The sequence below is a fragment of the Prionailurus bengalensis genome, chromosome D4 (assembly GCF_016509475.1).
Source record: "Prionailurus bengalensis isolate Pbe53 chromosome D4, Fcat_Pben_1.1_paternal_pri, whole genome shotgun sequence".
Classification (NCBI taxonomy): Eukaryota; Metazoa; Chordata; class Mammalia; order Carnivora; family Felidae; genus Prionailurus; species Prionailurus bengalensis.
The window spans coordinates 42,267,286-42,286,462 of NC_057359.1; the positions used below are offsets into that span (position 1 = coordinate 42,267,286).

General features: G+C 35.9%; 1 protein-coding gene across 3 annotated transcripts in view; it reads left to right on the plus strand.

The window, feature by feature from the left end:
• Positions 1-19,177, plus strand: part of CNTLN (centlein) — a 315,203-nt gene that overhangs the window by 240,413 nt on the left and 55,613 nt on the right. For all 3 annotated transcript variants that reach the window (XR_006295095.1, XM_043566783.1, XM_043566781.1), the window contains exon 19: positions 17,351-17,542. Coding sequence is in view for 2 of the 3 variants with exons in the window: in XM_043566783.1 (XP_043422718.1) it covers positions 17,351-17,542 (192 nt within the window). In the remaining variant the exon portion in view is untranslated. The remainder of the gene's footprint in view (positions 1-17,350; positions 17,543-19,177) is intronic.

Here is a 19,177-nt window from a genome sequence, read left to right on the forward strand (position 1 = left end):
CATCTGACAAAGTTGTCCTTCAAAAGTGAAGAAGAAATAAAGGTTTTCCTAGATCAACAAAAGCTGAGAGAATTCATCACTGCTAGACCTGCCTTACAAGAAATGCTCAAGGAAGTCCTTCAGGTTGAAATGAAAAGACACTAAACAGCAACAGGAGAACATATGAAAGTATAACACTCACTGGTAAAAATAAACATATAGTAAAATACAGAGTACTATAAAACTGTACTGGTGGTGTAATCGCTTTTAATGCTCACATAGACATTAAAAGACAAAAGTGTAAAAAATGACTCTAAAATATGTTAATGGATAGACAAGAGATGTGGTTTGTGACATCAATAACATAAAGTGTTTGGGAGGGAGAAGTAAAAGTGCAAAGATTTTGTATGCTTTTGAAGTTAAGTTGTTATTGGCTTAAAATCAATTGTTATAAGATGTGTCACAAAAGCCCCATGACCACCACAAAAGAATTACCTATAAAAAATATACACAACAAGAGGAGAAAGAAATCAAAGCATGTCACTACAAAAAATTAAAATACAAACAAAAGAGAGAAGAACAGAGACAAAAGAGCTATAAGTTCTTCTCTATCATTAGTTGACTCTAAATGTAACTGGATTTACATTTACTCCCCAATCAAAGGACAAAGTATAGCCAAGTGGATTTAAGAAAACAAGATCCAACTATATGCTGTCTGTAAGAGACTCACTTTATTTTTTTAATGTTTATTTATTTTTGAGAGAGAGAGAGTGGTGGAGGGGCATAGAGGGAGAGAGAGAATCCCAAGCAGGCTCCATGCTGTCAGCACAGAGCCTGATGCAGGCCTCCATTTAACCACCTCAACATCATGACCTGAGCTGAAATCAAGAGTCAGATGCTTTTTCTTCCACCTCAGGAATAGAATTTACTGATTCATCACTTACATATAACACCCAGAGTTCATCCCAACAAGTGCCCTCCTTAATGCCCATCGCCCATTGAGCCCATGCCCCCACCCAACACTCCTCCAGCAACCCTCAGTTTGTTGTCTGTATTTAAGAGTCTCTTATGGTTTCTCTCCCTCTCTGTTTGTATCTTATTTTTGCTTCCCTTCCCTTATGTTCATCTGCTTTGTATCTTAAGTTCCACATATGAGTGAAATCATGTATTTGTCTTCCTTTGACTGACTTATTTTGCTTAGCATAATACACTCTAATTCCATCCACATTGTTGCAAATGGCAAGATTTCATTCTTTTTGATCACCTAGTAATATTCCATTTTATATACACACACACACACACACACACACACACACATATACACCACATCTTTATCCATTCATCTGTCGATGGACATTTGGGCTCTTTCAATACTTTGGCTATTGTGGATAGCACTGCTATAAACATTGGGGTGCATGTGTCCCTTCGAAACAGCACTCCTGTATCCTTTGGATAAATACCTAGTAGTGCAATTGCTGGGTCATAGGGTAGGTCTATTTTTAATTTTTCGAGGAACCTCCATACTGTTTTCCAGAGTGGCTGCACCAGTTTGCATTCCCACCAACAGTGCAAAAGGGTTCCCATTTCTCCACATCCTCGCCAGCATCTATAGTCTCCTGATTTGTTCATTTTAGCCACTCTGACTGGCATGAGGTGGTATCTCAGTGTGGTTTTGATTTGTATTTCCCTGATGAGGAGTGACGTTGAGCATCTTTTCATGTGCCTGTTGGCCATACGGATGTCTTCTTTAGAGAAGTGTCTATTCATATCTTTTTCCCATTTCTTCACTGGGTTATTTGTATTTTGGGTGTTGAGTTTGATAACTTCTTTATAGGTTTTGGATACCAACCCTTTATCTGATACATCATTTGCAAATATCTTCTCCCATTCCATCAGTTGCCTTTTAGTTTTGTTGATTGTTTCCTTCAATGTGCAGAAGGTTTTTATTTTGATGAGGTCCCAATAGTTTAATTTTACTTTTGTTTCCCTTGCCTCCAGAAACATGTCTAAAAAGAAGTTGCTGCAGCCAAAGTCAAAGAGGTTGTTGCCCTGCTTTCTCCTCTAGGATTTTGATGGCTTCCTGTCTTACGTTTAGGCCTTTCATCCATTTTGAGTTTATTTTTGTGTATGGTGTAAGAAAGTGGTCCAGGTTAATTCTGCCACATGCCACTGTCCAGTTTTCCCAACGACATTTATTTAAGAGACTGTCTTTTAAAAAAATTTTTTTTAATGTTTATTTATTTTTGAGACAGAGAGAGACAGAGCATGAACGGGGGAGGGGCAGAGAGAGAGGGAGACACATAATCGGAAGCAGGCTCCAGGCTCTGAGCCATTAGCCCAGAGCCCGACCCGGGGCTCGAACTCACGGACCGCGAGATCGTGACCTGAGCTGAAGTCAGACGCTTAACCGACTGAGCCACCCAGGCGCCCCGAGACTGTCTTTGTTCCATTGGATATTCTTTACTGCTTTGTCAAAGATTAGTTGGCCATATGTTTGTGGATCCATTTCTGGGTTCTGTATTCTGTTCCATTGATCTGTGTGTCTGTTTTTGTGCCATTACCATAGTGTCTTGATGATAACAGCTTTGTAATACAGCTTGAAGTCCGGAATTGTGATGCCTCCAGCTTTGGTTTTCTTCATCAGGATTGTTTTGGCTATTCAGAGTCTTTCCTGGTTCCATACAAATTTTAGGATTGTTTGTTCTAGCTCTGTGAAGAATGCTGGTGTTATTTTGATAGGGATTGCTTTGAATATGTAGATTGCTTCGGGTAGTAACCACATTTTAACAATATTTGTTCTTCCAGTCCATGAACGTGGAATGTTTTTCCTTTTTTTTCTTTTTTCCTGTGTGTGTGTGTGTGTGTGTGTGTGTGTGTTTTCACTTTCTTTCATAAGCTTTCTATAGTTTTCTGTGTATAGATTTTTCTATACCAATAAACCTCTTTGGTCAGGTTTATTGCTAGGTATTTTATGGTTTTTGGTATAATTGTAAATGGGATCACTTCCTTGATTATTCTTTCTTCTGCTTCATTATTGGTGTATAGAAATCCAACTGATTTCTATACATTGGCTTTATATCCTGTGACTTTGCTGAATTCATGTATCAGTTCTAACAGTTTTTTGGTGGGGTCTTTTGGGTTTTCCACTCAAGAGTCAGATGCTTCACTGAGCCACCCATGTGTTCTAGGAGACTCACTGTAGATTTAAGGAGACACATAGGATGAAAGTGAAAGGGGAGAAACGATACTTCATGCAAACTGTGACAAAAGAGAGCAGTGGTGGTTATATTAGACAACATAGACTTTAAACGAAAACCTGTTAGAAGAGACAAAGAAGGACATTAAATAATGATAAAAGGATCGATTTACCAAGAAGATGCACCAATTACAAATATTTATGCACCAAATACTAACACTTTTAAATACGTTAAGCAACTTTTGACAGTATTTAAGGGAGAAATAGACAGCAGGACAATGATAGTAGAAGACTTTAATACTCCACTTTAATAGTCCAGACAAGATTAATAAGGAAATGCAGGACTTGATTAACATTGTAGACTAACTGGACCTGCCAGACACATACAGAACACTCCACCCCACCAACGTTCTTTTCTGTTATTTATTATTGAGAGACAGAGAGAAACAGCATGAGGATGGGAGGGGCAGAGACAGAGGGAGACACAGAATCCGAAGCAGGCTCCAGTCTCTGAGCTGTCAGCACAGAGCCCGATGCGGGGCTCAAACTCACAAACAGCAAGATCATGACCTGAGCCGAAGTCAGACACTTAACCAACTGAGCTACCCAGGCACCAGTGTTCTTTTCAAGTGTACATGGAACATTCTACAGGATAGACCACATGTTAGGCCACAAAATAAGCCTTAAATTCAAGAAAATTGAAACCATACAAAGTATCTTTTCTGACCACAATGGACTGAAACTAGAAATCAATAGCAGAAGGAAAACTGTAAAACCCACAAATATATGAAGTTAAACAACACACTCTTAACCAATGGGTCAAAGAAGAAGTCACAAGGGAAATTAGAAAATACCACGAAACAAATGAAATGAAAACACAACGTATCAAATCTTATGGATGCAGTGAAAGCAGTGCTAAGAGGGAAGTTTAAATACCGCACTGTGTACTATATACACTTACAGATTGGTTGATTGTTACCACAATGAAAAAACTGAACACACTATTTTGATACAGGTTGATACAGTATTTTGTTCATGATAAAATTCTTTTAGTAAACTACAAACAGCAGAGAACTTTCTTTTATTTTTTTAAATTTTTTTTTGTTTTATTTTATTTTTGAGAGAGAGAGCATGAGCAGGGGAGGAGCAGAGAGAGAGGGAGACACAGAATCCAAAGCAGGCTCCAGGCTCTGAGCTGTCAGCACAGAGCCCAATGTGGGGCTCAAACTTATGAAGCACAAGATCATGACCTGAGCCGAAGTTGGACACTTAACCACCCAGGCACCCTGTAGCAGAGATCTTTCTTATTCTGCTAAAAAGTATATACCAAAAACCTAGAACGGCCATCATACTGAATGGTGGAAGGTAAAAACATTCCTTTAACATCAAGAGAAAGACATTTATGTCTACTATCATTGTTTGTCCTAGACATGGTGCTAGATAAAGGGCACAGGCACCAAAAACAAAGAAATAAAAGTTAAAAGTATGAGACATGAAGAAACAGAACAATCATTAGTTTCAAACACTATGCTGTCTGCACAGAACCTCAAGACAAATTAATAATAGGTTTCAGCAAGATTGCTGGATATAAAGTCAATATATACTAAGATGATGTTTGTATTCACAAGCAATCAACAGAAAATAAAATCTTAAGAAAGAAATATTATTTAAGTAATAGCAGGAATTATATGGTATCCAGGAATGGAAGATGCATGCCAATTTCAGTAATGTTAACATGTGAAAAGGGAATGTCTTAAAATCACTATATGTTTGCTTTGGAAATACATATATATATATATATATATATATATATATATATATTAGAAGTATAAAGTATATAATATATATACTTTAGAAGTATAAAGAAATGTGAGGCAATGATAAACACCAAAGGTGTTCAGGATAGTGATTATTTATGGTGAGTCATAGGAGCTACATTCATAACCTTGGTAATACAGTGTCGTTATTGAGTGGTTGGTACATGAGCATTTATTATATATTTCTTTCTGTATCTATTGCATATTTGAAATACATCATAAAAAGTGAGGAAACCTGGGGTGCCTGGGTGGCTCAGTTAAGTGTCTGAATTCAGCTCAGGTCATGATCTCACAATTCATGAATTCGAGCCCCGCATCATGCTCTGTGCTGACAGCTCAGAGCCTGGAGCCTGTTTCAGATTTTGTGTCTCCTTCTCTCTCTGGCCCTTCCCTGATCTCAGTCTCTCTCTCTCTCTCTCTCTCTCTCTCTCTCTCTCTCAAAAATCCCACTAATTTTCAAATATACATATCTAAATACTGTTTATTCTTTAAGAATCACGGATACAGGAGGACAGCAAAGAAACCAGTTCAATTAATAAATATCGAGCGATTTTACTCCAGATTACCCTCTTTCTAAAGATCTATACGAATCAGAACACTTTATATAGCACAGATTTACTGAGTGATTACTGTTAGGTTAAGACTATTTGAAAGAAGACAATTCTAAATAGAAAACAGAATGAAGGATGATGGAAGAAGTTCCTGTGTGAAATTTTTGTGTTAAAAAAAAGCTTTTTAATGAAACCTCTGAGAAATACCTTGTATAGTATCATCTAAGTCTGAACTTTGTAAATCTTTTTTCCTCCTTTAGAAGAAATTTCTAATTTATGCCATGAATTGTCTTAGTATTTTTAAAGTAATTTTCATATGCGCTAGTTTTTAATTTAAAAAAAGTCCCATTTTACATGTTGTCAGTAACCTTTTATCAGGTCCAAAAGTTTGCAAAAACCATTCTTTTAAGGGAGCATATTTTTTTAAAAAATTTTAAGGTTTATTTATTTTTGAGAGAGAGACAGAGTGCAAGTCAGGAAGGGACAGAGAGAGAGGGAGACAGAGAATGTGAAACAGGCTCCAGGCTCTGAGCTGTCAGCAGAGCGCCTGACGTGGGGCTTGAACCCACTAACCATGAGATCATGACCCAAGGTGAAGTCGGATGCTTAACGAACTGAGCCACTCAGGCGCCCCTGCAAAAGCCATTCTTTTAAAGAACTGTCCATGTTTTTACTCTCTTTAAATCTTAGGAAACTTACACAGGAAATAGAGAAAACATTATTAAGTTGTTTCCCTTGAGAATTTTAGTAGGATGTTATTTATAAATGTAATCAAAATTATATGAATACTTAGTATTGCTTCTGTTAAATTTGTAATGAGTTGTAGGATTTTTGAAATCCCCCAACTGGCTTTCATCCAAGTAATTTGTTTTCAGAGCTTATAATGTAGTACAACTGAGGAAAGACACGCCGTTAACTATTGACCCTATCAATTAAATATTTCAATAAGTATTAAGATGCTATTCATGTTTAGCATATACTTAAGAAATATCTATCATTTTACTACTTTGAGTATATAAAATTGGAGCTAGATATGAAGATCTTTAATCTTTGGGTTTATTTCCCCAAAAGTCAGTAATATTTCATTTAGATTAGCATCGTAAGGCACTATTTCTATGAATTGATAACAGTGTTATAGAAATCAGTTTAATGTTGATATACATAAATTTTAGTGGCTTATTAATTGAAAATGCTTTTTTAAAAATAGGAATTACAGGGGCGCCTGGCTGGCGCAGTCGGTTAAGCGTCCGACTTCAGCCAGGTCACGATCTCGCGGTCCGTGAGCTCGAGCCCCGCGTCGGGCTCTGGGCTGATGGCTCAGAGCCTGGAGCCTGTTTCCGATTATGTGTCTCCCTCTCTCTCTGCCCTTCCCCCGTTCATGCTCTGTCTCTCTCTGTCCCAAAAATAAATAAACGTTGAAAAAAAATAGGAATTACGGAAATATATGTCTATTATAAATTTTTACAAATCAGAGATTATTTTAAGGAATATCAATGCCTTTTGAAGTTGGTATAAGCATTAAGTATTAAGAGTAATTTTTAATCGTATAGATTCTCACTTCCATTTAGTAACAATACTATATATGAGTATTCATTTCTTTAGGCCTGTTCACAAAGGACTTTTGTGCAATACAATCTGTACAGTAAGAAGTAAATCCCCCACTAGGGTGGAAAAACAATCAAAAGTATTGAAATCTGTTGTGTAAGAATACCAAGTTTAATTAAAGGAGAATGAGGCAGAAGTCATGAGACTTCTGCTGATATTCTAGAACTTGATAGCCTCTGTTCCTAATAACTCAATCACTATAACCTCACTTGAGATTTTATTGATGTTCTTTATCTTATATTAGATCGAGATATTTAGTATTACTATCACCCTGAAATACCAACCATTATTTTTGGTGATTTGGCAATTTTTTTTTATCTTTTTCTTCATTCTTTGAGTAGTTTAATTGGGGTGGATTATTTTCCTCCTGCCCCCCTTACAGTTTAAGTAACTGAAATAAATATTGACAAAAGGGGTGGAGGAAGACTAGAATTGAAGAGAATATGTATATACAGTACATGTGAAGAATAGATAATTCCATGTTGAATTAGCTGAGTTTGAGTAGTGGAAAGCTGCAGAAGGAGAGTGAAAAAGAAGGGTTTAGAAAGAGAGTACTCAGTTTCTTCTTTGGAATGGCATGTGTACTGCCATTCTCTGTCATTTCCTATTGGGGAAGGGAATCAGAATGGGAATACATTGCACTTTGGTAGTCATTAGTAAGCATGCCATGTGTATATCAAATGTCTAGGAGGTCTGAAACTGATATGATAATATTATCATGTGAACATTGAGAAATTGTTAGTGGTAGTGATCATGATTAATTGTTCTGGATATACTTTTGGTTCTGAATATCTGTCTCTGTATTGAGTACTTGGTATTTAAGTTTCAAAGGGGCATTTATTTTAGTGACTAGAATGGAGGGTTTGAAATAAGAACAGACCTATATAGTTGAGTTCTTCTTACCATGAATAAACCAAATACTGATTGTTTTTCCCACAAATATTGACAATTCAATTGTATTAGTTAATTTTCCAAACTTCATATATAATACATTTATACTGATCCTTTTCCCATAGTTTGGGGGACAGAAATATAAGTGATGAGGTTTGACTTCAGCACAGTTAAAATTCTGTGATTCTAGATTATTGTGAAACCTACTATATTGCTAGTACCACTTAGATTAATGTTTACTATAAATGCCCATAGGGCCAAAACTATCAATACAAATTAAAGGACACATGTTCAATGTTTTCCGTACATGGAGCTGTTTTGAGAATTAAAATTATAAGTAAACTTTTTCAAACAATTTAACACTTGTAATAATAGTGTTGGTTTTCGTTTTAAGAAATCATGTTCAAACACTTATAAAATTGTTTAATAGGACATTACTTAGAACTCATATCACAAAGTAAGGGCATTGAGTTAATTTTACTTCTTGTAAATGTTACAGAGAGTAGCAGATCTCTTATCCATATGCAGATATCCATACTTCTTTTAGAATCTAATTTGAACGCGTCAAGACAGATTGGCATTTCCAGCACGATAAAAAACTGCTTTGTTAATTGCAAACCATATTTAGTATGACCTTATAACAAAGTAGCACCTTAAGTGTCATGCTTTGTCTTTAATGTGCACACTGGAGCTATGTTCATCTGTACTAGACAACTGCACTTCATGAAAAGAGTTTTTTTCTTGATAGGCAATTAGCAGTAATTAGGAAGATTCACCTCAATAAGATGTCAACATGAGATTGTTTTAAAAAGTTGAATGTCAGTGACTTAAAAAGAAAGTTCTTCTGACACATAGGTATGGCATGTGAAACATGAAATGTTAATTTAACTTTTCTGCTTATTATTCATGCACAATATTATTTTGTCATTCAGACACTACACTGACAGAGTGTAAAGGGTGTTAAAATAGTGCTGCTAGAATAAAAAGAGGATTAATCTTCCATTGGCCAATTAGCCAAAGGGTACTTAATGGTCTCTAAAGGCTACTGAAGTCTAACTACTAGCAAAAGCATTGGTAAAAAGTCCTCTATATTACCTTCATTTGCTTGACATTTTGTGAAACATACTGTAGGCCTTTAATCACTGCATTTATCAGAAAGTAGTTTATAAATGAATGATGTAGTAACTCAGTGTATTTTTCATAAGAAATTTTGTTACATAAATAATTCCACCTCTGCCTGAGATCTTTGTTCTTTTTTTTTTTGGTCGGTTGTTTTTAATTTTTAATTCTTTTTCTTGAAGATCTCAAATATCATAACAAAGAAAGACTCATGTTTTCAATTTGAAGCACTTGTTACTAACTTGAAAGAGTTATTAATCTGAGCTATTTATCTTTTTGGATAAGTACGTGTATGGAAAATACTCTGCTAATAACCTAAAAACCCATGTCATTTTCTTTGTAATTCATATAATGTTTTAATTAAGTGACTGTGATTTTAGTATTATAAATGGACAATACAGAATTTTATTTCTTTCTGTTTTTTCTCATAAAAGAATAATGTAAATGGTCACTGACCAGGTTTCCACTTAACGATGGGGTGAAAGATGTATATGCATTCAGCAGAAATTGTACTTTGAATTCTGAATTTTGATCTTTTCCTGGAATAGTGATATGTGGTAATGATCCTCTCTGATGATGCTGGACAGGCAGCAGCCACAGCTCCTGATCAGCCACCCAGTCACGAGGGTGAACAGCCAATACACTTACAGCCATTCCATAACCATACAGTCATCCTCTTTTTCACTTTCACTACAGTATTTAGTAAATTACATGAGATATGAACACTTTATTATAAAACTGACTTTGTGTTAGCTGATTTTGCCCAATTGTAGGCTAATGTAAGTGTTCTGAGCACATTTAAGGTACGCGAAATTAAGTTCTGATGTCTGATGGTTTATAATATCTTTAACTTATGTTGAATTTGTCAGGATGTAACCCCATCATAAGACAAGGAAGACCTATATTCCCAATAAAAGAATATTGATTTTCTTCACAAGGAGAAATATCATTAAGATCATGGTGACTTTCTAGGAGATTCTTGCCTGTAGAATTTACATAGGTATTATTCACTAGAATTTTCTCTCCAGTCTTTTTACTTTAATTCTGGTAACAAAATTATTATGTAATAATTTTTTAAATTATAATAACATTTTTAAATTGCTGCCTCTGCTTAAGTGTGAACCAGAATTATCTGATTGTCAGATAAAAATCTACTTATGTATTCAACATGAAATAACATTAGTCCATATTCTCAGTCCTATGTAGAATTTAGGACTTGGTAAAGTAATTGGAAACAGACAGCTACCTTTTAATGATTGTTTTCCCCTTGACTGTCAAGGCCTTTGGGTTTCAAAAGGAGAAAGAAAAATAAGACACTCCACCATTATAGGTAAGAACTAACCCTCACTTCTTACTCTGTTTTAGTGGCTGAACTTTTCTAGAACATGACATTTAACTTTTGCTCTAAGATGGACTGGAAAGAATCCCTCTCCCACCAACTATTTTTTCCATAGGCTTTCCAGAAACCCTGCTCCCGTGACCTGTTCATCCTCATGTTAGGCTGGATTTTCTAGAATTTCCATGTGTCTACATTTCACATCCCACTATGCCAACTAAAAATGTTTTCCAAAATTTTTTGGATGACTCATTACTTTACATTTCTAATCCAGTGGTGAAAAACATGGGGAAAGCTGAACAGTGTCTTTCAATGCCATAGAACAGTTACTGTCCAGCAAAAAACGTTAGGTAAGAATCAGTCTCTTATTAGAATTAAAAAGCTATGCTCGCTATCCTTTTCCCTGGAGCACTGCTCCTAATCTAGTGACTGTTCACAGCGTTTTGTTTATCTATGCCATGACTAGCGTCATATCCATTAAGTAGTCAGATGTTGAATATTTTATTCTTTGGAGACATTGAGATCAGAAATCTTAAAATATATTGTTTTGGCGAATGATTAGGGAAATAATTCTTTCATTTCTGATTTTTTTTCTAAGTCCTTTACTTCATTTTGCTTGGACTATAGGATATTTTCTGTGGGCCCAGTTTTATTTTCTTCTGATAATTCATTCTTGAACATTAAAATGTTTACTGAGGCTCCATGCTGGAAAAGAGATCCAGCATCTCATCAGGAGTGGCCTCAGTGTACTTACCAGTATTCGGGCAGATACCTTCCCTAGAGTAAAAGTTGGAAAGCAAGGCGAGTGTAGATCTAGCTGTATCAGGCCTTTAATGTTGCACCTAGCTTCTAGGAAACATCTGACAAAACAGATCAGGAGGGATACATGGAAGGAAACTGGTTGTAACAGTGCTTACCAGATGGGATGTGAAGGCAGTAGCATTTCCATTAGCTCCCTGTTTTGTTTATTCATAGCATTCACTGTAGTTTATTGTTACATATTTCTAGGGTATAGACTGGTAGCCACCTAAAGGTGAGCATTGCCACTTTTTTGTTTATCACTGAAAACAGAGCTAGTAGAGTTACTACTATGTAGGATGTGTTTAAAAAATAAATGCTAGGGTGGCTCAGTCAGTTAAGCCTCTGACTGCAGCTCAGGTCATGATCTCGTGGTTCATGAGTTTGAGCCCCACATCGGGCTCTGTGCTGACAGCTCAGAGCCTGGAGCCTACTTCAGATTCTGTGTCTCCCTCTCTCTCTGCCCCTGCCCCACTCAGGCTCTGTCTGTCCTCTCTCTCTCTCAAAAATGAAAGACATTTAAATAAATAAATAAATAAATAAATAAATAAATAAATAAATAAATAAATGCTAGATACTGAGTCAGTTCTGGGTTTAGATATTCACTATCGAAATCTGCCAGAAAATGTTAAGTTGGGGCCCAGAATACAAGAAATTTATCTCTTAAATAAACTGAGTGAACTCTTACATAAGAGAACAAGGGAGAATATGTCAAGAGAGCCTTATTTACCCTGTTCATGGGATTCCACGGCTACACCAGCAAAAGGAAGCTTTGGGCCAGAGCTTTTGCTTTGTAATTAAACTGTAAGATGCAGATCTAGAGGCTATTTATTTCTAGCATAGAAAATGAGACCATTTTTTTAATACAATTGAAGACATGAAATTAACACAAAATTATGGATAAGGAAAAAATTAAACCAGGGTGAGGATGTTATGCAAACTATATACTGTGGGGTTTGGGATATTTGGTCAAGGTGGGGCAGGCTGGCCATAAGAGAACAAGGTTCAAGAAAGAGACTTATTTTTAAAAGTGGGGACTCACATTAGTTTTCCATGCTACATAGTAAGTTGCCGCAAATTTCTTAGCTTAGAAACAATGTACATACTCAGTACCTCACAGTGTTCATGGGTGGTGGTTCTGGCACAGCACCGTGAGGTCCTCTTCTCAGAGTTTCACAGGGCTGCCATCCGTGTTGTATCTTCAAGGCCAGGCCGCCTTCCTTTCTGGAGCTCAGGCTTTTCTTCCAAGCTCTTGTGTTTGTTGGAAAAATTCAGTTCCTTGCGATTGTACAGCTGAGGTCCCTGTTTTCTTGTTCACTGCTGTTCTAGGACCATTTTCATTCCTGAGGCCTTCCTTAGGTCCTCGTCTTATATCCCTCCAACACTCCTCCCATAACATGGCAACTTACTTCTTCAAGGCCAGCAGGAGAATCTCTCTGATCTCGGGAAGGCCCCAGGAATTCTTTTATTTTTTATTTTATTATTGATTGATTGATTGATTTAGAGAGAAGGGTAGCGGGGGAGAGTGCAAGCCAGGGGAGAGGCAGAGACAGAGAGAAAGACAGGAAATCCCAAGGAGGCTCTGCACTGTCAGCACAGAGTCCAATGCGGGGCTGTGAGGTCATGACCTGAGCCAAAGTTGGATGCTGAACTGACTGAGCCACCAGGGGTGCACTGTCCCCCACCTCTCCCACCCCGCCCCCCACCGCCTTGGATTTTTTTAAAGGGCTTATCTGATTACATCAGGACCAGCCAGGATAAATTTGCTTTTGATTAATTCAAGGGCCTGTGATTAGGAACCATGATTTACAGAATGCCTTTAGCATATAACACATGCAAATAATATAATCATGGGAGTGATAGTCCATTATATTTCCAGGTCCCAACCACAGACAAGGGAAAGGTATTATGCAGGGCATGGGTCACTGGGTCATCTGAGTATTCTGCCTTCCTCAAACGTCCTTACTGAAGAAAGAATTCTCCAAAATATTTTGTTTCCTCTTACAGTTGCATAGAGGGCTCTTTTCTTTTCAGAGACTTATCCTCCAATGTTCTATTTAAATAAGTAATAACTAGTGTCTAGTTTCAAATTTTATAGTATTAAATTCTACTTTGTAACCTTTAGTTAGAATAATTGACTAACATAAATCAATACAAATCTCAGTACCTATTCTCACTGAAGTCAACTTTTAAATTGAAATAGACTTTTTAAAAGATTATTATATCTTTTAAAGGAGGGATTATATATATATATATATATATATTTATATATTTAATATTTTGGATATATCACAAAGCTCTTTTTAAAATCCAGGTTCTCAGCCTTTAAGATAATTCTCAGACACTTTATGGCAGCACTTACCACAAGGTAGTGCTAATAGTAATGCTATAAATTTAAATTTTGCCAAGTGCTATCATAATTTTTTTAATCCTGCCCTCAAAATTACCTTTGCAAGGGTGACAAGCATCATCTCTAGAATTTTTAAATGAGGAAACAAAGTCATGTGCTAATTAGTGTCACCCAACTGGTAAGCAGTAGATCCAAAGCTAAAATCCAGAAATTATGACTCTTCCCTGTGTTTTATTATTACTTATGGTTTTAATAGAAATGACATATATTTTTAAGTGTTTGGAGATGGTAAAGTAATAATATAGAAATAGGAATCATGGTTTTGATAAAAAAGGAAAAGTAACAATTTTAAGAGTAATCTTAATTTATTCATAAATTTTAAGCATAATCTGTTTCTAACAAGATCATCACAATGTGGTCTCACATGTCAAACTTGTGTATACTAAAGAAAGTTATTTATGCTTCTTGTCTCATTGGTAGCATTTCCAAATAAGAGAGGATGCTTTCACTGAGAGAAGTTAGTAATAGGGCCATCATTATTTGTCCAAAATTCTGAGGGATAAAAAACTCCAAACTGATGAAATATATGATTTGTTTATATCCTCTATTTCAGCATATGCTCTGTAGCATTTCTGGGCATATATAACTAATATTATGGAATATGGTTTAAAGATTGTAGATTTTGAATATTGGTAAATCAAAACATGATTTATATTTTAATAAATTACAAATTGTGGTTTGCTGTCTCCATAATTTCAGTGTTTCTTTAGATAATGAATTTTTATATTGTTAGATTGAAGTTAAAATCTACATATACCTGTCTTTTAGAGATCTGAATTTATTGGCTTGGTCTTTCCTCCATGAAGGATTTATTTATAGTGTTAGGATCTACCACCGTGGAAGGATTAGACAGAAATCTAATGGCATACAAATTTAACAAATGAGAGAAGCCACCAGAGCTGTTCGGGGGAAGAAAAGAGCCTCCTCAAAGTTTAGTTTTCAGTGTTGCCTACTATTCCACATAGAATTGTAGCCATGAGTTATGTCATACCAAGTTAAAATCTCAGAAAGTCTAATTTAGATGCATAGCATTAACTTCAGGATTGATAAATGCTCCGATGCACACTACCTAAGTAAATGCTGATAACATTACCTTACTAATAAAAGTGTATTTTAATTTATATAGTGATAAACTAATAGATTATAAATATAAACTGAAACTGATGTGTCTTCATAGCACCATCCATGCTACAAACATCAAGACTTCAACTTTTGGAAACTTTCTTTTGGTCCTTACTATACAGAAGGCATTGTTTTTAATTTTTTTTTTATGTTTATTTATTTTTGAGAGAGAGAGAGAGAGAGAGAGAGGCAGAGAGACAACGTGCGAGTGGGGGAGGTGCAGAGAGAGAGGGAGACACAGAATCCGAAACAGCCTCCAGGCTCTGAGCCGTCAGCACAGACCCCGATGCGGGGCTCAAACCCATGGACTGCAAGATCATAACCTGAGCCGAAGTCAGAGGATCAACTGACTGAGCCACCCAGGCGCTCCAAGAAGGCATTGTTTTTAGATAGCCTGGGGAATACATAGGGGAAAAAGGCACAGTCCTCTCTCAAGGATTCACTAGGGTTCATGGTTGAAGAACAGGCATAGAGCAATGGGAGATAAGAGAATGGAGAAGCTACTTTGTTGAAGAAAAAAAGGAAGAAAGAACAGAAGCCTTCATAAAGGAGGAACTACTAAACTCTTCTTTAAGCATGAGCAAGATTTCAGCAGAAGGAAACACCATGTGTAGAGTCATCAATGTAGAAATGGCATTGGTTTGGGGAATGGCAGGCAAGATTGACTTCAGGTGATATTTAACTGAAACAAGTTGAAGCTAAATCTTAGCCTTATTGTAACCACAAACATCTGAGCTTTATTCTTTTGGGGTGAGAAGCTTCTGAAAGGTTTTCGAATAAAGGAATAGGAGGCCAGTGTTGTTTTAGAAAGTTGTATAAAAGATGATTTCAAAGGAGGGAGGATTGCAGCAAGGGGAAGGGCTTTGCAGTAGTCTTAGTAGGATAGTGAGAGTCTTCATTAAGAAAGTGGCACAGGGAAAGAATATGAGAAGCATTACATAATTTATAGAACCTGACAATTGATTGGACATAGAGAATTAATAAACAAGGAGGGAAATGGATTCAGGGTTGGGAGATAACCAGAAGATTTTCAGGCTTAGGGAAATTATAAGGTTGTTTTTAGATGCTAATTATTAGGTACTTTTGAGACAATCCATGAATGAATATTCCCTGAAAATATATAGAACCACAGCTTTAGATCATAAGTTCAAATATAATCAGGGGTGCCTGGGTGGCTCAGTCAGTTAAGTGTCTGACTTTGGCTTAGGTCCTGATCTCACAGTTAGTGAGTTCAAGCCCCATGTCAGGCAGGCTCTGTGCTGACAACTCAGAGCCTGGAGCCTGCTTCAGACTCTGTCTCCATCTCTGTCTGCCCCTTCTCCACTTGCACTCTGTCTCTCTCTTCAAAACAAATAAATATTAAAAATATTTTTAAATAAGTTCAAATATAATCAAAGCAATATTTTTTCACTGAAACATACTTATTTCACCAAAACATAATATCAAATATATCAAGCCCTAATTTTTAATCTAGTATCTGAAATATTCATATTTAATACTATACACATATACACACAAACACATATGCAATTGTTCATATAGTTTGTAAAAGTCATGTTTATATGTAGTGTTAATCCTTAAATAACTTATTTTATCCCATATTTATATTACTGTACACGTTGGCTACATCTTTTGCTGTTTCTCATTAGAGTTTTTCAGAAGGAAAGATTTTTTGCCCCCTGAGAGATTTCAGTACCATTTTATCTAATTGTTCCTTATGTTAAACTACCATATTATAAGCTTCTTTGGAATCATAAAATAGTAATGCAGTTACCTCTTAAGGAGCTGTGAGTTGTTAGGCCATTATAGCTTGGTGGCATTCTGCTGACTGCAGATTGGTGAACAAGAAGGGCTGACATTAAGACCATTTCTTCTACACTATTTCATAAAAACATTACCGGTAGGTATGTCTCTTAGTAAAATGTTGATGTTATTAAAAATTCAAATGTAAGGAGTTTAGTGCAATTCCACGCTAATATTACAAAGAGGACTTGTCAACAGTCAGATGCATAAGACTAAGCGAATTTGCACACTATTTATTTGAGCTAAATCTCTAATAAGCCTCTTCTGCTAATTGGACTTAACATTTATGTTACTAAATGAGAAACGTTTTGGCTGCCATATAGGATAGTAAGACCTACCCAATGGAATAAACAACTAACATCTGTTATCCTGTCCTGCTCCAGCTTGGCTTTTACCAGTTAAGTACATCAGCCCTGAAGTCAAGGTTATCAAATATGTGAATCTCTGGCTCAGCCATGTCTATGTGAAGTCAAAGAAATATCACATCATGAGTAAAGACCAGCCAACCAAAAGATACTAGATACAGCTGGTCCATTTTGTTTTAACCTTTACAGACCCTACGACCAGAAGCAAAAACTAGTCGAGGTTATAATCTTTGTAAAGTTTTAACGATAACTATTTTTAGAATTAATTTCACTCTTTAGCATTAGAATTTTATGCTGATAATTGTTAGGTTAAAGATAATTATTTTTATAATATATTTATATTTACTTTTTAAAAAAGAAGCTAAATTTGGATTTGGCTGACCTTCGGAAGGAAAAAGAAGACTTACTGAAGAAATTGGAGTCCTCATCTGAAATCACAAGTTTGGCAGAAGAAGTTTCCCGAGTAATAGTTCCACGGATACAAGTTACATCACTTGGTCCTTCAAGGAGCATGGATTTGGAGATGAAGCAATTGCAGTGTAAACTAAAGGTGATTATAAATTTATTAAATGTGAAAATATATATTAGGTTTTTGAAAAATGTTTATTTATTTATTTATTTTGAGAGAGAGGGAGAGCACAAGCAGGGAAGGGGAAGCGAGGGGGAATCCCAAGCAGCCTCCACGCTGTCAGCATGTAGCCAGACGCAGGGCTCAAACCCACAACCCGTGAGATCATGACCTGAGCCGAAATCAAGAGTCAGATGCTTAACCAACTAAGTCACCCAGGTGCCCCTTAAGTTAGTGAATCCTTAAAGACATGTTTATATCGATGCTAATTTTTTTTAATTCTACTAAGGGTAAATTATGGCATAAATAATCCAAAAATTATTGATTCTATATTTGATCTGTTTTAGCCTAGTAGATTCTTATATGGTAACTCATAACACTACTCTCTGAAAAATGACAAGACACCATGAAATCCTAGGATGGTGATAGAAACTGGCCATTGTCATTTCTCTTCTACTGCTGAACTCCCCCTCTGCCCTCCATTCCTCCCTGCACTGAACAGAATCCTTTCTGTATCTACATAAGTTGAATTGCTTCCCTCTACACAATTGCTGCTATTTTAATTTGGTTGTTGTTGGTTGGAAATGTGGAAGGAGGAGGGAAGTGGAGGGAGGGAGAAGCCCTGAGCAAAGGTGGGTTAGTATAATAGATTTCAGTGAGTTAGGCCTGAGAGTAAGAATGACAATCAGTATTCTTTTTGTTTATAAAGAATTCTATCTAAGTCCAATTGAAACTGTCAACAACTTAAGAATAAGGCTGACCTTAGTTTAAATAGAATTACCTTGTAAGAAACAGGATTTGTGACTTCTAATTGCAAAGTTTATTTTCATACTGTTTAAAACAAGCTCGTTTATTCCTCACGTATTTAATTATTTTGTTCAGTGGGGATTGCTAGCTGGTAGCTAAAAAGACAGTGTGTTTGGGACCATCACTGTAATGAGAGTCACTAGAAAGAAAGTTCTGGTTGGACATGCACAGAATACATTAGGAACAGAGTACCTATGACTGTTAAGAGAGTATTAGAATATTGAATTATCAAACAGACTCAGTTGTTTTTAATTCAAAAGATGATATGTACATTCTCCAATAATATCTTTAAATGAAGGATTGCTAAGTATAAAATAGTATAAAGCTTAAAGTAAATGATTGTATCATTACTTGAAAATATTTTGCTTTGTTAATAAGAATGAGATATACACAGTGGCATTAATTTAGATAATTCTTGAATACCATCATCTTCAGACAGTTCTTGTGTGCATAACTTGCCTCAACCACTACATTTTATAAGTTTAAAATACCTTGTGTAATAGAAACATGAGAAAAAATAGTTGCATAAGTTTTGGTATATGTGGATGTATCTTCTTAAAATGCATTTCTGTCTGTGAAAAAGTGGAATAAAATGTACAAATTGAACATTTCAGTGTTAGGTTACTATACAGTGTTAGGTTACTCTACTATCATAGAGGCTTTAATTCATGGTTCTATGATTCTTCTTACATTTAAGTCTTCATGCTCCTAATAAAAGTTTAGTTTTCAATAAGATAAAATAGAATGTTGGATCCAATAATACCTAATCTGACCTCTAAATTTTTTTAAGTTATTAATAGCTTTAAGTCG